Source organism: Bombina bombina, chromosome 1 (assembly GCF_027579735.1).
Source record: "Bombina bombina isolate aBomBom1 chromosome 1, aBomBom1.pri, whole genome shotgun sequence".
Lineage (NCBI taxonomy): Eukaryota > Metazoa > Chordata > Amphibia > Anura > Bombinatoridae > Bombina > Bombina bombina.
In genome coordinates, this window is record NC_069499.1 from 533,998,740 (window position 1) to 534,015,807 (window position 17,068).

The 17,068-nt window shown below is 38.2% G+C and overlaps 1 protein-coding gene across 2 annotated transcripts in view; it reads left to right on the forward strand.

The window, feature by feature from the left end:
• The window catches only part of CPO (carboxypeptidase O), a 445,436-nt gene that overhangs the window by 267,577 nt on the left and 160,791 nt on the right, over window positions 1-17,068 (forward strand). For both annotated transcript variants that reach the window (XM_053698643.1, XM_053698641.1), the window contains exon 4: window positions 398-522. In XM_053698643.1, coding sequence (XP_053554618.1) covers window positions 398-522 — 125 coding nt within the window. The remainder of the gene's footprint in view (window positions 1-397; window positions 523-17,068) is intronic.

Below are 17,068 nucleotides of genomic sequence, written 5' to 3' on the forward strand. Positions count from 1 at the left end.
CATTCTAGTTATGTATATGAAGAGAGCATTCTAGTAAAGTGTATGAGGAGAGCATTCTAGTTATGTATATGAGGAGGATAGCATTCTAGTTATGTATATGAGGATAGCATTCTAGTTATGTATATGAAGAGTGCATTCTAGTTATGAGACCATTCTGGTTATCTATTCGAGGAGAGCATTCTAGTTCTAGTTATGTATATGAGGAGGGCATTCTGCTTGTGTATATGAGGAGAACATTCTAGTTATGTATATGAGGAGAAAATTCTAGTTATGTATATAAGGATAGCTGTGTGCACTTGGAATGCTAATGTGTGCTGCTCTTTGGACAGTGCTCCCTGTTCTGTGTTGTATTTCTGTATATTATTTGCTGTGTGATTTATGTGTTTTTTTGTACCAGCTGGATCTTTGGAAGCCTCTACAGCCAGAAGATATCAATGTCAGGACTGTAACACATGTCAGGATCCAATCCGCTGTTCTGCAGCCCGTGAAAAAGGAAATGCTCCAGTGTTCTCTAGCTTTTCAGTAAGTGAATTGATGTACGTTTAGCAGTTTTAATCTTATAGACTTTGGCTTACATTTAAATTGAATACCAGCCGTGCAGAATAACACGTTTAAGTGCATATGAAGAGCAGAGACAGATTGGTTGCATAAATCCTTGAGTGCATGACTAATGCTATTCATGTTTATTCTTTATACTGCATTTTGATTCAGAAGGTTAAATTGTTATCAACATACAATAAAAATGCACAAAACTTATAATATTTATGATGTATTTGGCATTTAAGTATAAAGAGGATTTTGTGTTGCTAAAATCTAGAAAAAAATATTCATTTAGAACAATTAAAGCTTTAAAAATGTCTAATTTAAATTGTAAATACAGAATGTCGAGTGCATCCAATCTCAGACAGCTGAATAATTTAGTTTAGTTACCAGGCTGGCTATGAATGCTGGGATTGAGGGCCCGACAATCAAAAACTTGCCGGCATATCATGGCATAGACATTTTATTATAATGTATGTGGAGATGCTATCACTGTTTTAAGTACAACAGTGAAGCATATGTAAATATGCGCCATGAACCAGTATTTTTAACAGTATATCTGCTAGGAGAGCTGTTAGTGGCTTGTGTGATATAAATGGAGTAATCCAATGCAAGTGCTAATACAAGGCACCCCTGACTCTCTGAGTAGAGACACTATTTAAAATGTGGTGCTATAGCATATCTATATATGCTTCACGCAATAAAATCTCTCGCATTTTAATAATACAGGTATATCACAAAAAAATTATTCTATTGAAAATTAGACAACACTGATGTTCATTTCAGTTTTAGCTGGGATATCTCTTTAATTTTATATTTAGTTAAGTGATATTAGAGACTGAAACATCCATGGCCCTTTTTCCCACTGTGCATACCTCTCCTTTTTAACTGCCATGCCTGGTTGCCATGTCGGCCTAGTGCCTAGTGCAGAGCCTCAGTATCAGAACCACTGGCATCAGAAGGTAAAGGCTGCTGGCTTCATGCACGTGGGTATGAAGATGAATGAATAATTGTTAGCACTAGTAGTATTACTATTAATTAACACTGGGTGTGATGGGGAGGCACAGTCTTCTTGTACAAGGTTAATTATTCATTTGTTTCACTCATTTCCCATGAGTTCAACAAAAAGGCATTTAGGGTTATGCATTGTGTTTGGGAAATGGTTAATGTGTTGCATCCTTCTCTAATAGCCAAATAATAAACATATCATTTTACAAGACATTTAAATTCTGTTGAAATGCTTTGCAATATTTTTGTTTAACTTCTTTGAGTAAGTAATTGTGCTCCCTTTAGATAAGTATCTGATTAATCAGCTTATGCACAGCAGGTACCAGGCTAGCTGTGAATGCCGGGATTGAGGGCCTGATAATCAGAAACTTGCCGTCAATGCATAGGCATTTTATTATAATGCATGTGTCTCTTCTTCACACCCATAAGCCTGCGAGATAAACAGCAATCAAATTTAAAGGGGCATGAAACCCAAAAATGTTCTTTCGTGATTCAGATAGAGAATACAATTTTAAATAACTTTCCAATTTACTTCTATTATTTAATTTGCTTCCTTCTCTTGTTATCCTTTGCTGAAAGGTTTATCTAGGCAACCTCATGAGCAGCAGAGAGCCTAGGTTCTAGCTGTTGATTAGTGGCTGCAAATATATATTGATTGTGATTGGCTCACCCATGAGTTCAGTTAGAAACCATTAGTGCATTGCTGCTCCTTCAACAAATTATACCAAAGAGAATGAAACAAATTAGATAATAGAAGTAAATTAGAAAGTTGTTTAAAATTGTATTCTCTATCTCAATCATGAAAGAAAAAAATTGTGTTTCCTGTCCCTTTAAATTTGCATTTCTAAAATTCTATAAGGCACCTTGCCGAACTAACAAGATTTCTTAGATCATCTCACCTGTGATGACCAGGGTTAACCAACCCTGCACCACTCACTTGTTTGGGATAGAAAGGGTTAACAGACCTTCCACATTAACCAGTTTGTCACAGTTTAGCCACACCAGGCAAGCCTGTGATTTAGTTCAGTGGACGCAAGGGTTAACAAACACTCTCTAGTCTGTGCCCAGAATTCCCCTTTAATGCAACACACACTAAACTATCTCTAAGCTGCCACCACTTAAGATACTGGCCCCTACTTATCAAGCCGTCGACTTTCTTGCATTCAAGGCACCAATACGCTCGCCTATGTTCGCTTAACATTGCTGCCGCGGACCTGAATATGTTCTCCAAAATTATCAAAAAAGCTGTCAAAAGCCGCGCACCAAGTAAGGTGCGATGAGCAATGGACTGTTGTTAACTAACAGTCATCGATCTCGCTGCTTTTCGGCTTTTTTACAGTTTTCTTGGTACCCTGTCACTAAACACCCACACTATACTATACTGTTTACCCCCTACACCGCCGCTCCCGGACCCCGCCGCACCTAAATAAAGTTATTAACCCCTAAACCGTCGTTCCCGGAGCCCACCACAACTCTAATAAATGTATTAACCCCTAAACCACCGCTCACGGAGCCCACCTCCACCTACATTATATATATTAACCCCTAATCTTCCGCCCCCTATACCGCCGCCACCTACATAAAGTTATTAACCCCTATCCTGCCGCTCCTGGACCCCGTCGCAACTAAATAAAGTGTTTAACCCCTAAACCGCCGCTCCTGGACCCGCCGCAACTAAATAAAGTGTTTAACCCCTAAACCGCCGCTCCCGGAGCCCACCGCCACCTACATTATATTTATTAACCCCTAATCTGCCCCCCCTACACCGCCGCCACCTACATTATATTTATTAACCCCTAATCTGCCCCCCCTATACCGCCGCCACTATATTAAATGTATTAACCTCTAAACCTAAGTCTAACACTAACCCTAACACCCCCTAACTTAAATATAATTTAACTAAATCTAAATAAATTATTACTATTTAAAACTAAATACTTACCTATAAAATAAACTCTAAGATAACTACAATATAACTAATAGTTACATTGTAGCTATTTTACGATTTATTTTTATTTTACAGGCAACTTTGCATTTATTTTAACTAGGTACAATAGTTACTAAATAGTTATTAACTATTTAATAACTTCCTAGTTAAAATAAATACAAATATACCTGTAAAATAAAACCTAACCTAAGTTACAATTACACCTAACACTACACTATAATTAAATTAATTCCCTAAACTAAATACAATTAAATACAATTAAAAACAATTATCTAAAGTACAAAAAAACAAACACTAAATTACAGAAAATTACAAATTTTTTTAAAACTAATTACACCTAATCTAATCCCCCTAATAAAATAAAAAAGCCCCCCAAAATAATAAAAAGCCCTACCCTATACTAAATTACGAATAGCCCTTAAAAGGGCATTTTGCGGGGCATTGCCCCAAAGTAATCATCTCTTTTACCTGTAAAAAAAAGTACAATACCCCCCCAACATTAAAACCCACCACCCACACACCCAACCCTACTCTAAAACCCATCCAATCCCCCCTTAAAAAAACCTAACACTAACCCCTTGAAGATCACCCTACCTTGAGACGTCTTCACCCAGTCGGGCCGAAGTCCTCCACGAAGCCGGGCGAAGTGGTCCTCCAGACGGGCAGAAGTCTTCATCGAAGCCAGCCAGAAGAGGTCCTCCAGATGGGCAGAAGTCTTCATCCATCCGGCGCGGAGCGGCTCCATCTTCAAGACATCCGACGCGGAGCATCCTCTTCATTCGGAGTCTTCTTGAACAATTACGGGTCCTTTAAGTGACGTCATCCAAGATGGCGTCCCTTGAATTCCGATTGGCTGATAGAATTCTATCAGCCAATCGGAATTAAGGTAGGAAAAATCCTATTTGCTAATGCAATCAACCAATAGAATGCAAGCTCAATCCTATTGGCTGATTGCATCAGCCAATAGGATTTTTCCTACTTTAATTCCGATTGGCTGAAGGTAGGGTGATCTCCAAGGGGTTAGTGTTAGGGTTAGTGTTAGGTTTTTTTAAGGGGGGATTGGGTGGGTTTTAGAGTAGGGTTGTTTGTGTGGGTGGTGGGTTTTAATGTTGGGGGGGTATTGTACTTTTTTTTACAGGTAATAGAGCTGAATACTTTGGGGCAATGCCCCGCAAAAGGCCCTTTTAAGGGCTATTCGTAATTTAGTATAGGGTAGGGATTTTTATTATTTCGGGGGGCTTTTTTATTTTATTAGGGGGATTAGATTAGGTGTAATTAGTTTAAAAAAATTGTAATTATTTTATTATTTTCTGTAATTTAGTGGGGGGGGGTTGTACTTTAGATAATTGTTTTTAATTGTATTTAATTGTATTTAGTTTAGGGAATTTATTTAATTATAGTGTAGTGTTAGGTGTAATTGTAACTTAGGTTAGGTTTTATTTTACAGGTAAATTTGCCTTTTTTAGCTAGGTAGTTATTAAATAGTTAATAACTATTTAATAACTATTGCACCTAGTTAAAATAAATACAAAAGATAAAAACAAAAATAGATGTGGCGCTAAAGACAGCTCGGTATATCTAAAAATCAAGATTCCCAATAGAACAAGGAAAATAACTAATATTAATAAAACGTTATACAAAAAACGGACTCAACTGTTATTAATAAAATCACATAATCTTTATATTGGATATTAAAATTAAACTGAGTGTTAAAATAAATCATTCAATAGCATAAGTTAATAGTACATATAAATACACATACATAAATTGATATATAATGACATTAAATGAACCACCAGTCGTTTAATTAAATCCTATAAAACTAATACATTCTAATAATAAAAGGAAAAAACTTTTCTTTGGCGTATATCAGTGTAGATTCCACTGAAAGTTCCACTTTGCAAAAACTGTCCTATGTGAAATCCAACAGTAAAAAAAGTGTGTGATTTAGAAGGTCAGATAAGCCAAAAGGACCCGTTGTTTTTCTGTACTATTTCAATGTGTCCAGACAGTCACAAGAATCCCCAATCCAATCTGACAAGTGCTAAAAGTAAATGAAAGTACCTTTTTCGCTGCAGGACAAGTACCTCCGGGCAGGCTCTCTTTGGGTTCAGAGACTCAACCGGTACTTCGATCACTTTTCTTGTATGTAGTGACCGGGTATTCAAGTCCCTTCTCGCAGCTGTTTTCCTGTCAGCTGTGGTCCTTCGTCGGCAAACGTTTGGCGTGTGACGTCAACTCGAACGTCACGTGGCTGAAGTCCTCCAATCTGTGAGGGGATTCCCCGCTGTCAGTATTGCTGCGGGAAATTTGAAATCCTAGACAATCTCAGAGCGCTCTGGTAGTTAGTGGTAGCAGTTCAATGGTGCATCTACGCGTTTCAGCCGTGTACCGGCCTTTGTCAAGATCTTGACAAAGGCCGGTACACGGCTGAAACGCGTAGATGCACCATTGAACTGCTACCACTAACTACCAGAGCGCTCTGAGATTGTCTAGGATTTCAAATTTCCCGCAGCAATACTGACAGCGGGGAATCCCCTCACAGATTGGAGGACTTCAGCCACGTGACGTTCGAGTTGACGTCACACGCCAAACGTTTGCCGACGAAGGACCACAGCTGACAGGAAAACAGCTGCGAGAAGGGACTTGAATACCCGGTCACTACATACAAGAAAAGTGATCGAAGTACCGGTTGAGTCTCTGAACCCAAAGAGAGCCTGCCCGGAGGTACTTGTCCTGCAGCGAAAAAGGTACTTTCATTTACTTTTAGCACTTGTCAGATTGGATTGGGGATTCTTGTGACTGTCTGGACACATTGAAATAGTACAGAAAAACAACGGGTCCTTTTGGCTTATCTGACCTTCTAAATCACACACTTTTTTTACTGTTGGATTTCACATAGGACAGTTTTTGCAAAGTGGAACTTTCAGTGGAATCTACACTGATATACGCCTAAGAAAAGTTTTTTTCCTTTTATTATTAGAATGTATTAGTTTTATAGGATTTAATTAAACCACCGGTGGTTCATTTAATGTCATTATATATCAATTTATGTATGTGTATTTATATGTACTATTAACTTATGCTATTGAATGATTTATTTTAACACTCAGTTTAATTTTAATATTCAATATAAAGATTATGTGATTTTATTAATAACAGTTGAGTCCGTTTTTTGTATAACGTTTTATTAATATTAGGTATTATCCTTGTTCAATTGGGAATCTTGATTTTTAGATATACCGAGCTGTCTTTAGCGCCACATCTATTTTTGTTTTTATCTTTTGGGTCTCTCCTTGATTGCTTCCAGAGTGCAATCTTAGTTTTATGTGTGCAGGTATTTTTACTACTTAGAAGTTTTAATAAATTTTAATATTGTAAAATAAATACAAAGTTGTCTGTAAAATAAAAATAAACCCTAAGATAGCTACAATGTAACTATTAGTTATATTGTAGCTAGCTTAGGGTTTATTTTATAGGTAAGTATTTAGTTTTAAATAGGAATAATTTATTTAATGATAGTAATTTTATTTAGATTTATTTAAATTATATTTACATTAGTGGCTGTTAGGGTTAGGGTTAGACTTAGGTTTAGGGGTTAATACATTTAATATAGTGTCGGCGATGTTGGGGACGGCAGATTAAGGGTTAATAAATGTAGGTAGGTGGCGGCTGTGTAGGGGGGCAGATTAGGGGTTAAACACTTTATTAGAGCTGTGGTGGGCTCCAGGAGCGGCGGTCTAGGGGTTAATACATTTATTAGAGTTGCGGCGGTATAGGGGAGGCAGATTAGGGGTTAATTAGTATAATGTAGGTGACGGCGGGCTAAGGGATCAGCGGTTTAGGGGTTAAACACTTTATTTAGTTGTGGCGGTGTAGGGGGGGCAAATTAGGGGTGTTTAGACTCGGGGTACATGTTAGGGTGTTAGGTGTAGACATTTACCATAGGAATCAATGGGATATCCGGCAGCAGTGAACATAAGCTCTTGCTGCTTTCCGACTCCCATTGATTCCTATGGCATCTGCCGCCGGATTGAAAACCAGGTACGCTGGGCTGGAAAGGTTACGAGCGTACCTGGTAGGAATTTGATAACTTCCAAAAGTAGTCAGATTGTGCCGAACTTGCGTTCGGAACATCTGTGGTGACATAAGCATTGATTGGTGTCGGACTGAGTCCGGTGGATCGTATGTTATGTCACTAAATTCTACTTTTGCCGGTCTGTAGGGTTTGATAACTAAGGCGAATCAGGCTCGCTACAAATACGCTGCGGAATTCCAGTGTATTTGCGGTTGACAGCTTGATAAATAGAGACCTCTGTATATGGGAAATCTTAAGAAAAACACAGACTAACAAATTAAAATCCCAGAAAAGAATTTAGCAACAATTAAGCTAAAGAAAAACACAGTATTCATATTACCTGTTTCTTTCAGAAATGTGGTTCAAGTATTAGACAAAGGCAGAAACTTAATAAAGGAATATTTATTATGAGAAAAATGTCACAGTGCATTGATATAACAAAAATATGTTAACAAATAAAATTACACACGCAAAGGGAGAAATAACAGAATGCCTTCTTAATTTACTCTGAATAACCATTTTCACACAATCAATAAAAGTCAGTTATGGAATTCCATTGTTCTCTTGTGTGATCATCAATAACAGCTATCATTTCTTTTTTATACTAATTTATATTTTCAAACATCAGACACTCTGTTTGATCATCTATTTAAATGTTTTGTATTAGGGTTTAGATGTTAAATACAATCAGAGTTATGCTGGTATTGCATTTATTCTGGTGGGTTTGAGACACTTTGTAGTAGCCATGGGTAAAACAAGTGCTGAATATGGCTATAGGCAGCGACATTCAGCTATTTTCAGCGCAGGATATATTAGTGCAAAATTATTAGTGGATTTGCACAGGTCTGTGTGTGTTGTTCTTTCACACTAATATATTGTATTTTCAATTTTTATGCCTGGCATTTTTGGGGAAAATAAAAATGGTTTGGTAAAATTTTCATTTGTTTTCTAATTATTCAAAATGCTATTGTATGTGATTCCTCTTACTATAGCATTATGCACTATTCCTATTTTGTGGGAACCCAACACACAGTACCACTAGCACTCAGTATCTCTTGGTTTGTGATGTAGCCCAAAATCTTCTGCAAAGATATCGGGCCGGATTTAATAAAGAGAGGATGTTGCTTTATCCGCCCGAAGTTTATGGTGATTGACACCCCCTGCTGGCAGCCGATTGGCTGCGAATGTGCAGGGGGCGGCATTGCGCAAGCATTTCATAAGAAATACTTGTGCAATGTTAAATGCAGACAGTGTATGCTATCGGCATTTAGCAAAGTCGGGCGGACATGATTCGCTATAGCTATAGTAAATTGACCCCATCATCTGTAATTGAAAGTAGGTAGTAAGTTAATTACAAAAGATGCATTTATTTATATGACAGCATTTTGTGAGTTCATCACAGATGCAAATTATTGCACATTGTGAAATGTTTTTGAAGTTATGTACCAAAGCCTATATAGACAGAGAGATTAGAAGCATAAACACTAGATTAACTCAGTGAGGACAGGAATAAACTATCTACATTGAAGGGCAGTGCACTGTATGCTACCGATTTTAAGACATACAGAAGGTGGGGCAATATAAAGAACTAAAAATTAACATTATGAGCACTGGGCCTAATTTTTTTAATTAGGCACAGAGCACTGTATGGGAAATTGCTCCTTTATGTTTTTTGTATATTAAATAGCTGTTTCTGTCAGTTGGCATAACAACCCAATTAAAGGGACGGTATACACAAATTTTCATATAACTGACTGTAATAGACACTGCTATAAAGAAGACTATGCACAGATGCAGATCTAAAAATCTAGTATAAAATCTTTTAAAAACTTATTTAGAAGCTCCCAGTTTAGCATTGTAAAGTCTAGGACACCCACTGAAAGGGGCTGGGAAAACAAAAAGTGCAGACACTCCCCACCTCCTCCCTTCCCTGCATATGAAAAGACAGATAACATAAACAGTAGCCTGCAGGAGTCTGTAAACGCATGTATACATCTGACACTGTGGGGCTTGGTTAGGAGTCTGATAATCAGCACAATGTTCTTAAAAAATAAGCAAAATAATACATTTTTATAAAAATACTACCAGATGGGCTATATAAATGAATAATCTACAAAACATTTATGCAAAGAAAAGTCTAGTGTACAATGTCCCTTTACGGGCCAGATTAGAAGTGGAGCGTTAAATTTAACGCTCCCGCTCGAAGGTTAAAGGGACACTGAACCCAATTTTTTTCTTTTGCTATTCGGATAGAGCATGCAATTTTAAGCATCTTTCTAATTTACTCCTATTATCATTTTTTATTTGTTCTCTTGCTATCTTTATTTGAAAAAGAAGGCATCTAAGCTTTTTTTTTTGTTCAGACCTCTAGACAGCGCTTTTTTTTATTGGTGGATGAATTTATCCACCAATCAGCAAGGACAACCCAGGTTGTTCACCAAAAATGGGCCGCCATCTAAACTTACATTCTTGCATTTCAAATAAAGATACCAAGAGAATGAAAAAAAAATTGATAATTGGAGCAAATTAGAAAGTTGCTTAAAATTTCATGCTCTATCTGAATCACGAAAAAAAAATTTGGGTTCAGTGTCCCTTTAACTAGAAGTAAGCTTTTTTCATGCTTGAGGTAGCTCTCGTATTACAAGTTTAAAGTAAACTCTTTTCACTCGCGTGCTAACCCAATGAGCGTACAAAAAGCTGAACTTTGAATATTGTGCGCACCATATTGTATTACCCCATAGAAGTCAATAGAGCAAAAAAATTAGGAAAAAACTAACATCCTACTAGCATGCAGACATGATCACATATTCTCTAGTACGTTAACCCGAAATGAAAATATATTCTTCACATAGAAAAATATGTTCTAATTTTTCATAAATAGATATTTCTACATATACAGTATATGATTGTTTTTTGGTACAATATATCTATCTATCTATATATCTATCTATATATATATATATATATATATATATATACAGATATAGAAATATCTATTTATAAATAGTGATGTCGCGAATAGTTCGCCATAGAACATAGCTTGTTCGCGTTCGAGGTGGCGGTCGAACATATGCGATTTTCGATCCGCCCCCTATTCGTCATCATTGAGTAAACTTTGACCCTGTATCTCACAGTCTGCAGACACATTTCAGCCAATCAGCAGCAGACACTCCCTCCCAGACCCTCCCAGCTCCTGGACAGCAGCCATTTTAGATTCATTCTGATCCTGCATTCTTAGTGAGAGGAGGGATAGTGTAGCTGCTGCTGATTTTATAGGGAAATTGATAGCTAGGCTAGTGTATTCAGTGTCCACTACAGTCCTGAAGGACTCATCTGATCTCTGCTGTAAGGACAGCACCCCAAAAAGCCCTTTTTAGGGCTAGAATATCAGTCTTTTTTTTTTTTTTGCCTGTGTAATTTTGACATAAGTCTGCTAGTGTAATCTAATTGCAGTTGCCTGCCTGAAGTGCCACCACTCATATCTGTTGTAACAGTAGTGTAAATTTAAAAAAAAAACTTTTTTGACTGTGAAACATCAGTCTGCTAGTGTAATCTAATAGCAGTTGCCTGCCTGCCAGTGTGTGTGCCAGGCCCACTTGCTAAGTGCCACCACTCATATCTGTTGTAACAGTAGTAAAAAATTTTTAGAAAAAACTTTTTTGACTGTGAAACATCAGTCTGCTAGTGTAATCTAATTGCAGTTGCCTACCTGCCAGCGTGTGTGCCAGGCCCACTTGCCAACTAGTGCCACCACTCATATCTGTTGTAACAGTAGTGTAAATTTAAAAAAAAAACAACTTTTTTTGACTGTGAAACATCAGTCTGCTAGTGTAATCTACAGTTGCCTGCCTGCCAGCATGTGTGCCAGGCCCCCTTGCCAACTAGTACCACCACTCATATCTGTTGTAACAGTAGTGTAAATTTTTAAAAAAAAAAACTTTTTTGACTGTGAAACAGCAGTCTGCTAGTGTCATCTAATTGCAGTTGCCTGCCTGCCAGCGTGTGTGCCAGGCCCACTTGCCAACTAGTGCCACCACTCATATCTGTTGTAACAGTAGTGTAAATTTAAAAAAAAAAAACTTTTTTGACTGTGAAACATCAGTCTGCTAGTGTAATCTAATAGCAGTTGCCTGCCTGCCAGCATGTGTGCCAGGCCCACTTGCTAACTAGTGCCACCACTCATATCTGTTGTAACAGTAGTGTAAATTTTGTAAAAAAAAACTTTTTTGACTGTGAAACATCAGTCTGCTAGTGTAATCTAATTGCAGTTGCTTGCCTGCCAGCGTGTGTGCCAGGCCCACTTGCTAAGTGCCACCACTCATATCTGTTGTAACAGTAGTGTAATTTTTTTTTTAAAAAACTTTTTTGACTGTGAAACATCAGTCTTCTAGTGTAATCTAATTGCAGTTGCCTACCTGCCAGCGTGTGTGCCAGGCCCACTTGCCAACTAGTGCCACCACTCATATCTGTTGTAACAGTAGTGTAAATTTAAAAAAAAAAAACTATTTTGACTGTGAAACATCAGTCTGCTAGTGTAATCTAATTGCAGTTGCCTGCCTGCCAGCGTGTGTGCCAGGCCCACTTGCCAACTAGTGCCACCACTCATATCTGTTGTAACAGTAGTGTACATTTTTTTTAAAGAACTTTTTTGACTGTGAAACATCAGTCTGCTAGTGTAATCTAATTGCAGTTGCCTGCCAGCCAGCGTGTGTGCCAGGCCCACTTGCCAACTAGTGCCACCACTCATATCTGTTGTAACAGTAGTGTAAATTTTTTTTAAAAAAAAACTCTTTTGACTGTGAAACATCAGTCTGCTAGTGTAATATAATTGTAGTTGCTTGCCTGCTGATCAGAACAGTTGCCTGCCTGCTGATCAAACTGATCAGAATAGTACTACTTAACACACCACTCATATCTGGTGGCACAGTAGATTGCATGCGCAGTGCCCCAAATTTGAAGTAGGAGGACCGACCAAGCATCTTTTTCCATCTCCCGGTTCCTAAAATCCATGCCATATACACGTCCCTGGTGCCGCAACTGCCTCTGAGAACCTTACCATGGGTTCCAGACCATAAGTCTTGTAATTCTCTGTCTGGGAAATTATATATCTATCAAATCTATCTATTTATCTATCAAATCTATCTAACTATCTATCGTATCTATCAAATGTATATTGCATCTATTGATCTATCTAATCTATATATCTATCTATCAAATCTATCTATCTCGTGGCCGGACTGTTTTGTAACAGCCACTTGTGTTTGGGCCAAATGTCCGTCGGCTAAAAGTCCGGCCACGATTGCACGTGCAGTGCCCCAAATTTGAAGTAGGAGGACCGACCAAGCATCTTTTTCCATCTCCCGGTTCCTAAAATCCATGCCATATACACCTCCCCCGATAGGGGGAGTAACAGGTATTAAACTGATCAGAATAATACTACTTAACACACCACTCATATCTGGTGGCACAGTAGATTGCAAGCGCAGTGCCCCAAATTTGAAGTAGGAGGACCGACCAAGCATCTTTTTCCATCTCCCGGTTCCTAAAATCCATGCCATATACACGTCCCCTGGTGCCGCAACTGCCTCTGGGAACCTTACCATGGGTCCCAGACCGCACGTCTTGTAATTCTCTGTCTGAGAAATGATATATCTATCAAATCTATCTATTTATCTATCAAATCTATCTATCTATCTATCTATCTATCGTATCTATCAAATGTATATTGCATCTATTGATCTATCTATCTAATCTATGTATCTATCAAATCTATCTATCTCGTGGTTGTGCAAATGCACTGTTTGCGGTTGTTAAACGGGGAGTTTGGTCTGTCACTGTGAAGCGGGCGTAACCCTTACACTACCTGATCGATACAACATCATACCTGATGTTTTAAAGCACGTTATTCCAAACAATTTAGGAATGTTAGGTGATTTATGCCCTTTATGGATTAAAACCAGACTCTGCATCAACTATGTAATTTTCCGTGGGAGTTTTGCCATGGATCCCCCTCCGGCATGCCACAGTCCAGGTATTAGTCCCCTTGAAACAAATTTTCCATCACTATTGTGGCCAGAAAGAGTCCCTTTGGGTTTTAAAATTCGCCTGCCTATTGAAGTCAATGGCAGTTCGCCCAGTTCGCCCGTTCGCGAACAGTTGCGGAAGTTCGAGTCCGCCGTTCGCGAACGGAAAATATTCCGTTCGCGACATCACTATTTATAAATACATAGAACATATTCTGCTATGTACAGCACATTGCCATGTGAAGTATTTACAGTAAATTCACAGCATAAGAACATCTTTAACTCTTTTAAGGAGATTGTCCTGAAGTTTTCTGAAGTAACCGTCTTGTATATTATACCAGGCTTCTTTCAGCACTTCCCAGAGTTCTTCCTTAGATTTAGGTTGTCTTTAATTTCTTTCTCTGTCCAGGTGATCCCCTACTGTCTCTACAATATTCAGGTCTGGACTCTTTGTCAGAGTTTTATCAGCTGGTTTTCTCTCCAAATATGATTTCACTGCATTAGCGTATTAGGCTGAAAAATAAAACCATTCCCAATCAGGCGCTTTCCAGAAAGAATGGCAGGATTAATTAAAACCTGTACTTTCGTCATTAATGATCTCATGAATTCGGACAATATTGCCAGCACCACTGGCAGAAATACATACCAGGACAGACCCTCCACCATGTTTCACTGAAGGCTGCAAACACTTATTCTTCCATCTCTCTCCAACTCTTCTTCTTACATACTGTCTATGATTGGACCCAACAATTTCCAACTTGGATTTGTCACTCCATAATATTCTTTTCCACAGATCTTAATTCCAATCTTGGTGAGCTTTAGCATATCTTAGCCTTTTCACCCTGTTCTCCTTCCGAAAAAGTGGTTTCTTGGCTGCTGCCCTTCCACAAAGAACATTCCTGATCAAGCTTCTTTGGACTGTAGAAGTGTCAACTTGGCATCCAGATGAAGCTGCCAGATACTGAGCCAGCTTCTTGTTGGACTTATTCCGGTCCCTCAAACTCTGAGAAACTTTTCATCAGATTTTGAAAGTTTTCATAGCCATAGTCCTTTTTTGTCCATGACCTCCCCTGATTCTTCAAATTTCTTTATAACAGCTTGCATAACACATCTTGATGATCCAGTTAGTTTGCTGATTTCCCTTTGAGAGTGACCTTGCTGATGCAAAAGTATGATTTTATGTCTGTCAAATTATGGTATCTTTGGCATTTTGAATGGAATAATGTGATTGAATGTTGGTCTTATTAACAAGCTTCCAATGAATTAAACTCATACCACATGTGTATGTAATGCTTAAGCATGTCCTGGACAAACCTGGTGTAATAGACATTTTTCACAGCAGTCATTTTGACATGAAATAGTAGGACAAATACAGGTGTTAGCAATGACATTAATTAGGGTTCCATTCCATTTAGGTTTACAAAAGCCAGGTTCCTGCTATTGCTCAAGTGTAAGGGGAGGTCCCTTCACACTAAATACTTGCCTCTTTAGCCTATGGAAGCTGGGGTTTTTTTGTTTGTTTTTTCTGTTTTTAATACTGCTTGCAAATATCCTATATTTTATGGCTGCATTCTAATTAAGAGACTGAGAAATAAATATATATGTTCATTATACCATTGCTAAAACAACCACTCTTATGGTGGCCTAAGACTTTTGCACAGCACTGTATGTATATGTGTGTATATATATATATATATATATATATATATATATATGTGTGTATATATATATATATATAGTGTATATATATATATGTGTGTGTGTATGTTTCTCTATGTATATATATATATATATATATATATATATATATATCAGAAAAAGTTTAAATTAGGAGCGCCAAGGCTAAATCTGTATATCAAAATGCAGGATCTATAAAGGAGTAAATCCCTTAAAAAATTTAAGAAATACTCGTGATGGACAAGATACAAAATTGCTATGCAAATTTAATAAAGGTAAAAGTTATGACAGATAATTTATAGCAGAATATCTATACCCACAAAAAAAAAAATATATATATATAAAAATCGGACGTCTCCGATATATACAAGTAAGATAAAAAGTCCTAAATATTGCCATCACATAAAAGTCAAAGGAGAAAGGGCCAATAATGAGCCACTGATTTCGAATAGTCCCAAAAAAACAATATGCATCCAAGGTTGGTTAATATATTGCCAAACAGTCCCAAATAAGTGGATATCTATTACCTTATTTCATCAGGGTAAAGTCCCGGTGTAATAGACTCACAAGTTGCTCCACTTCCGTGGAGATACGGGTGTGTAGCTGTTAAGGTCACGTGTGTGGGAGCTGTCCTGATGCTTCGATCCTATTGGCTAGAGGAGATTTTTCACAGCCAAAGCGATTTCCCAGCTGATTAAACTTTATATTCTTACTGTAGTAAAGTGACGTATGTGATCTTAAGTGCACTTAGCACGCAGGATACCTTGTGATACTTGCAAAGGTTTCTTTTGACAGGGAATCTATTCGGCCGGCCATGCCAAAGTCTGTGTCAGTTGCAAGTCAGCAATGTGTATATACAGCCACAGGCTCCAGGTGTCTGTGCTGATTCGCCGGTCTCTCGGCTTACAATCTACCTGTATTAGGGTTCCAGCATACAGCTGTGCTCTCTATATTAGAGATATTGGGCTCTAGTTATCAACGTGTCTACTTACCTGCCTTCGCCGGCCCAATACGCCCGCCTAAGCTCGCCTACCATCGCCAATCTTGCCAAAGTTATCAATAAATCTGTCAAAAAGCCGCGCACCAAGTACGGGGCGATGAGCAGCGGTCTGTGATAATTATCACTCATCCGATCTCGCTGCTCTTTGGATTTTTGACAGCTTTATTGACAAGCTGTCACTAAGCACCCACACTAACTACACTGTTCTACCCCCTATACCGGCACCCCCGGAGCCCCCCGCAACTAAATAAAGTTATTAACCCCTAAACCGCCGCTCCTAGACCCCGCCGCAACTCTTCTAAATGTATTAACCCCTAAAGTGCCGCTCCCGGACACTGCCGCCACCTACATCATACCTAGTAACCTCTATCCTGCCCCCCTATACTGCCGCCACCTATAATAAATTTATTAACCCCTATCCTGCGGATCCCGGACCTCGCCGTAACTAAATAAATAGTTTAACCCCTAATCCGCCGCTCCCGGACCCCGCCGCCATCTATATTAAACTTATTAACCCCTAATCTGCCCCCCTACACCGTCGCCACCTATAATAAATTTATTAACCCCTATCCTTCCCCCCCCCTACCCCGCCGGGACTGTAATAAAATTATTAACCCCTAAACCTAAGTCTAACACTAACCCTAACACCCCCCTAACTTAAATATTAATTAAATAAATCTAAATAATATTTCTCTTATTAACTAAATGAATCCTATTTAAAACTAAATACTTACCTTTAAAATAAACCCTAATATAGCTACAATATAAATAATAATTATATTGTAACTATCTTA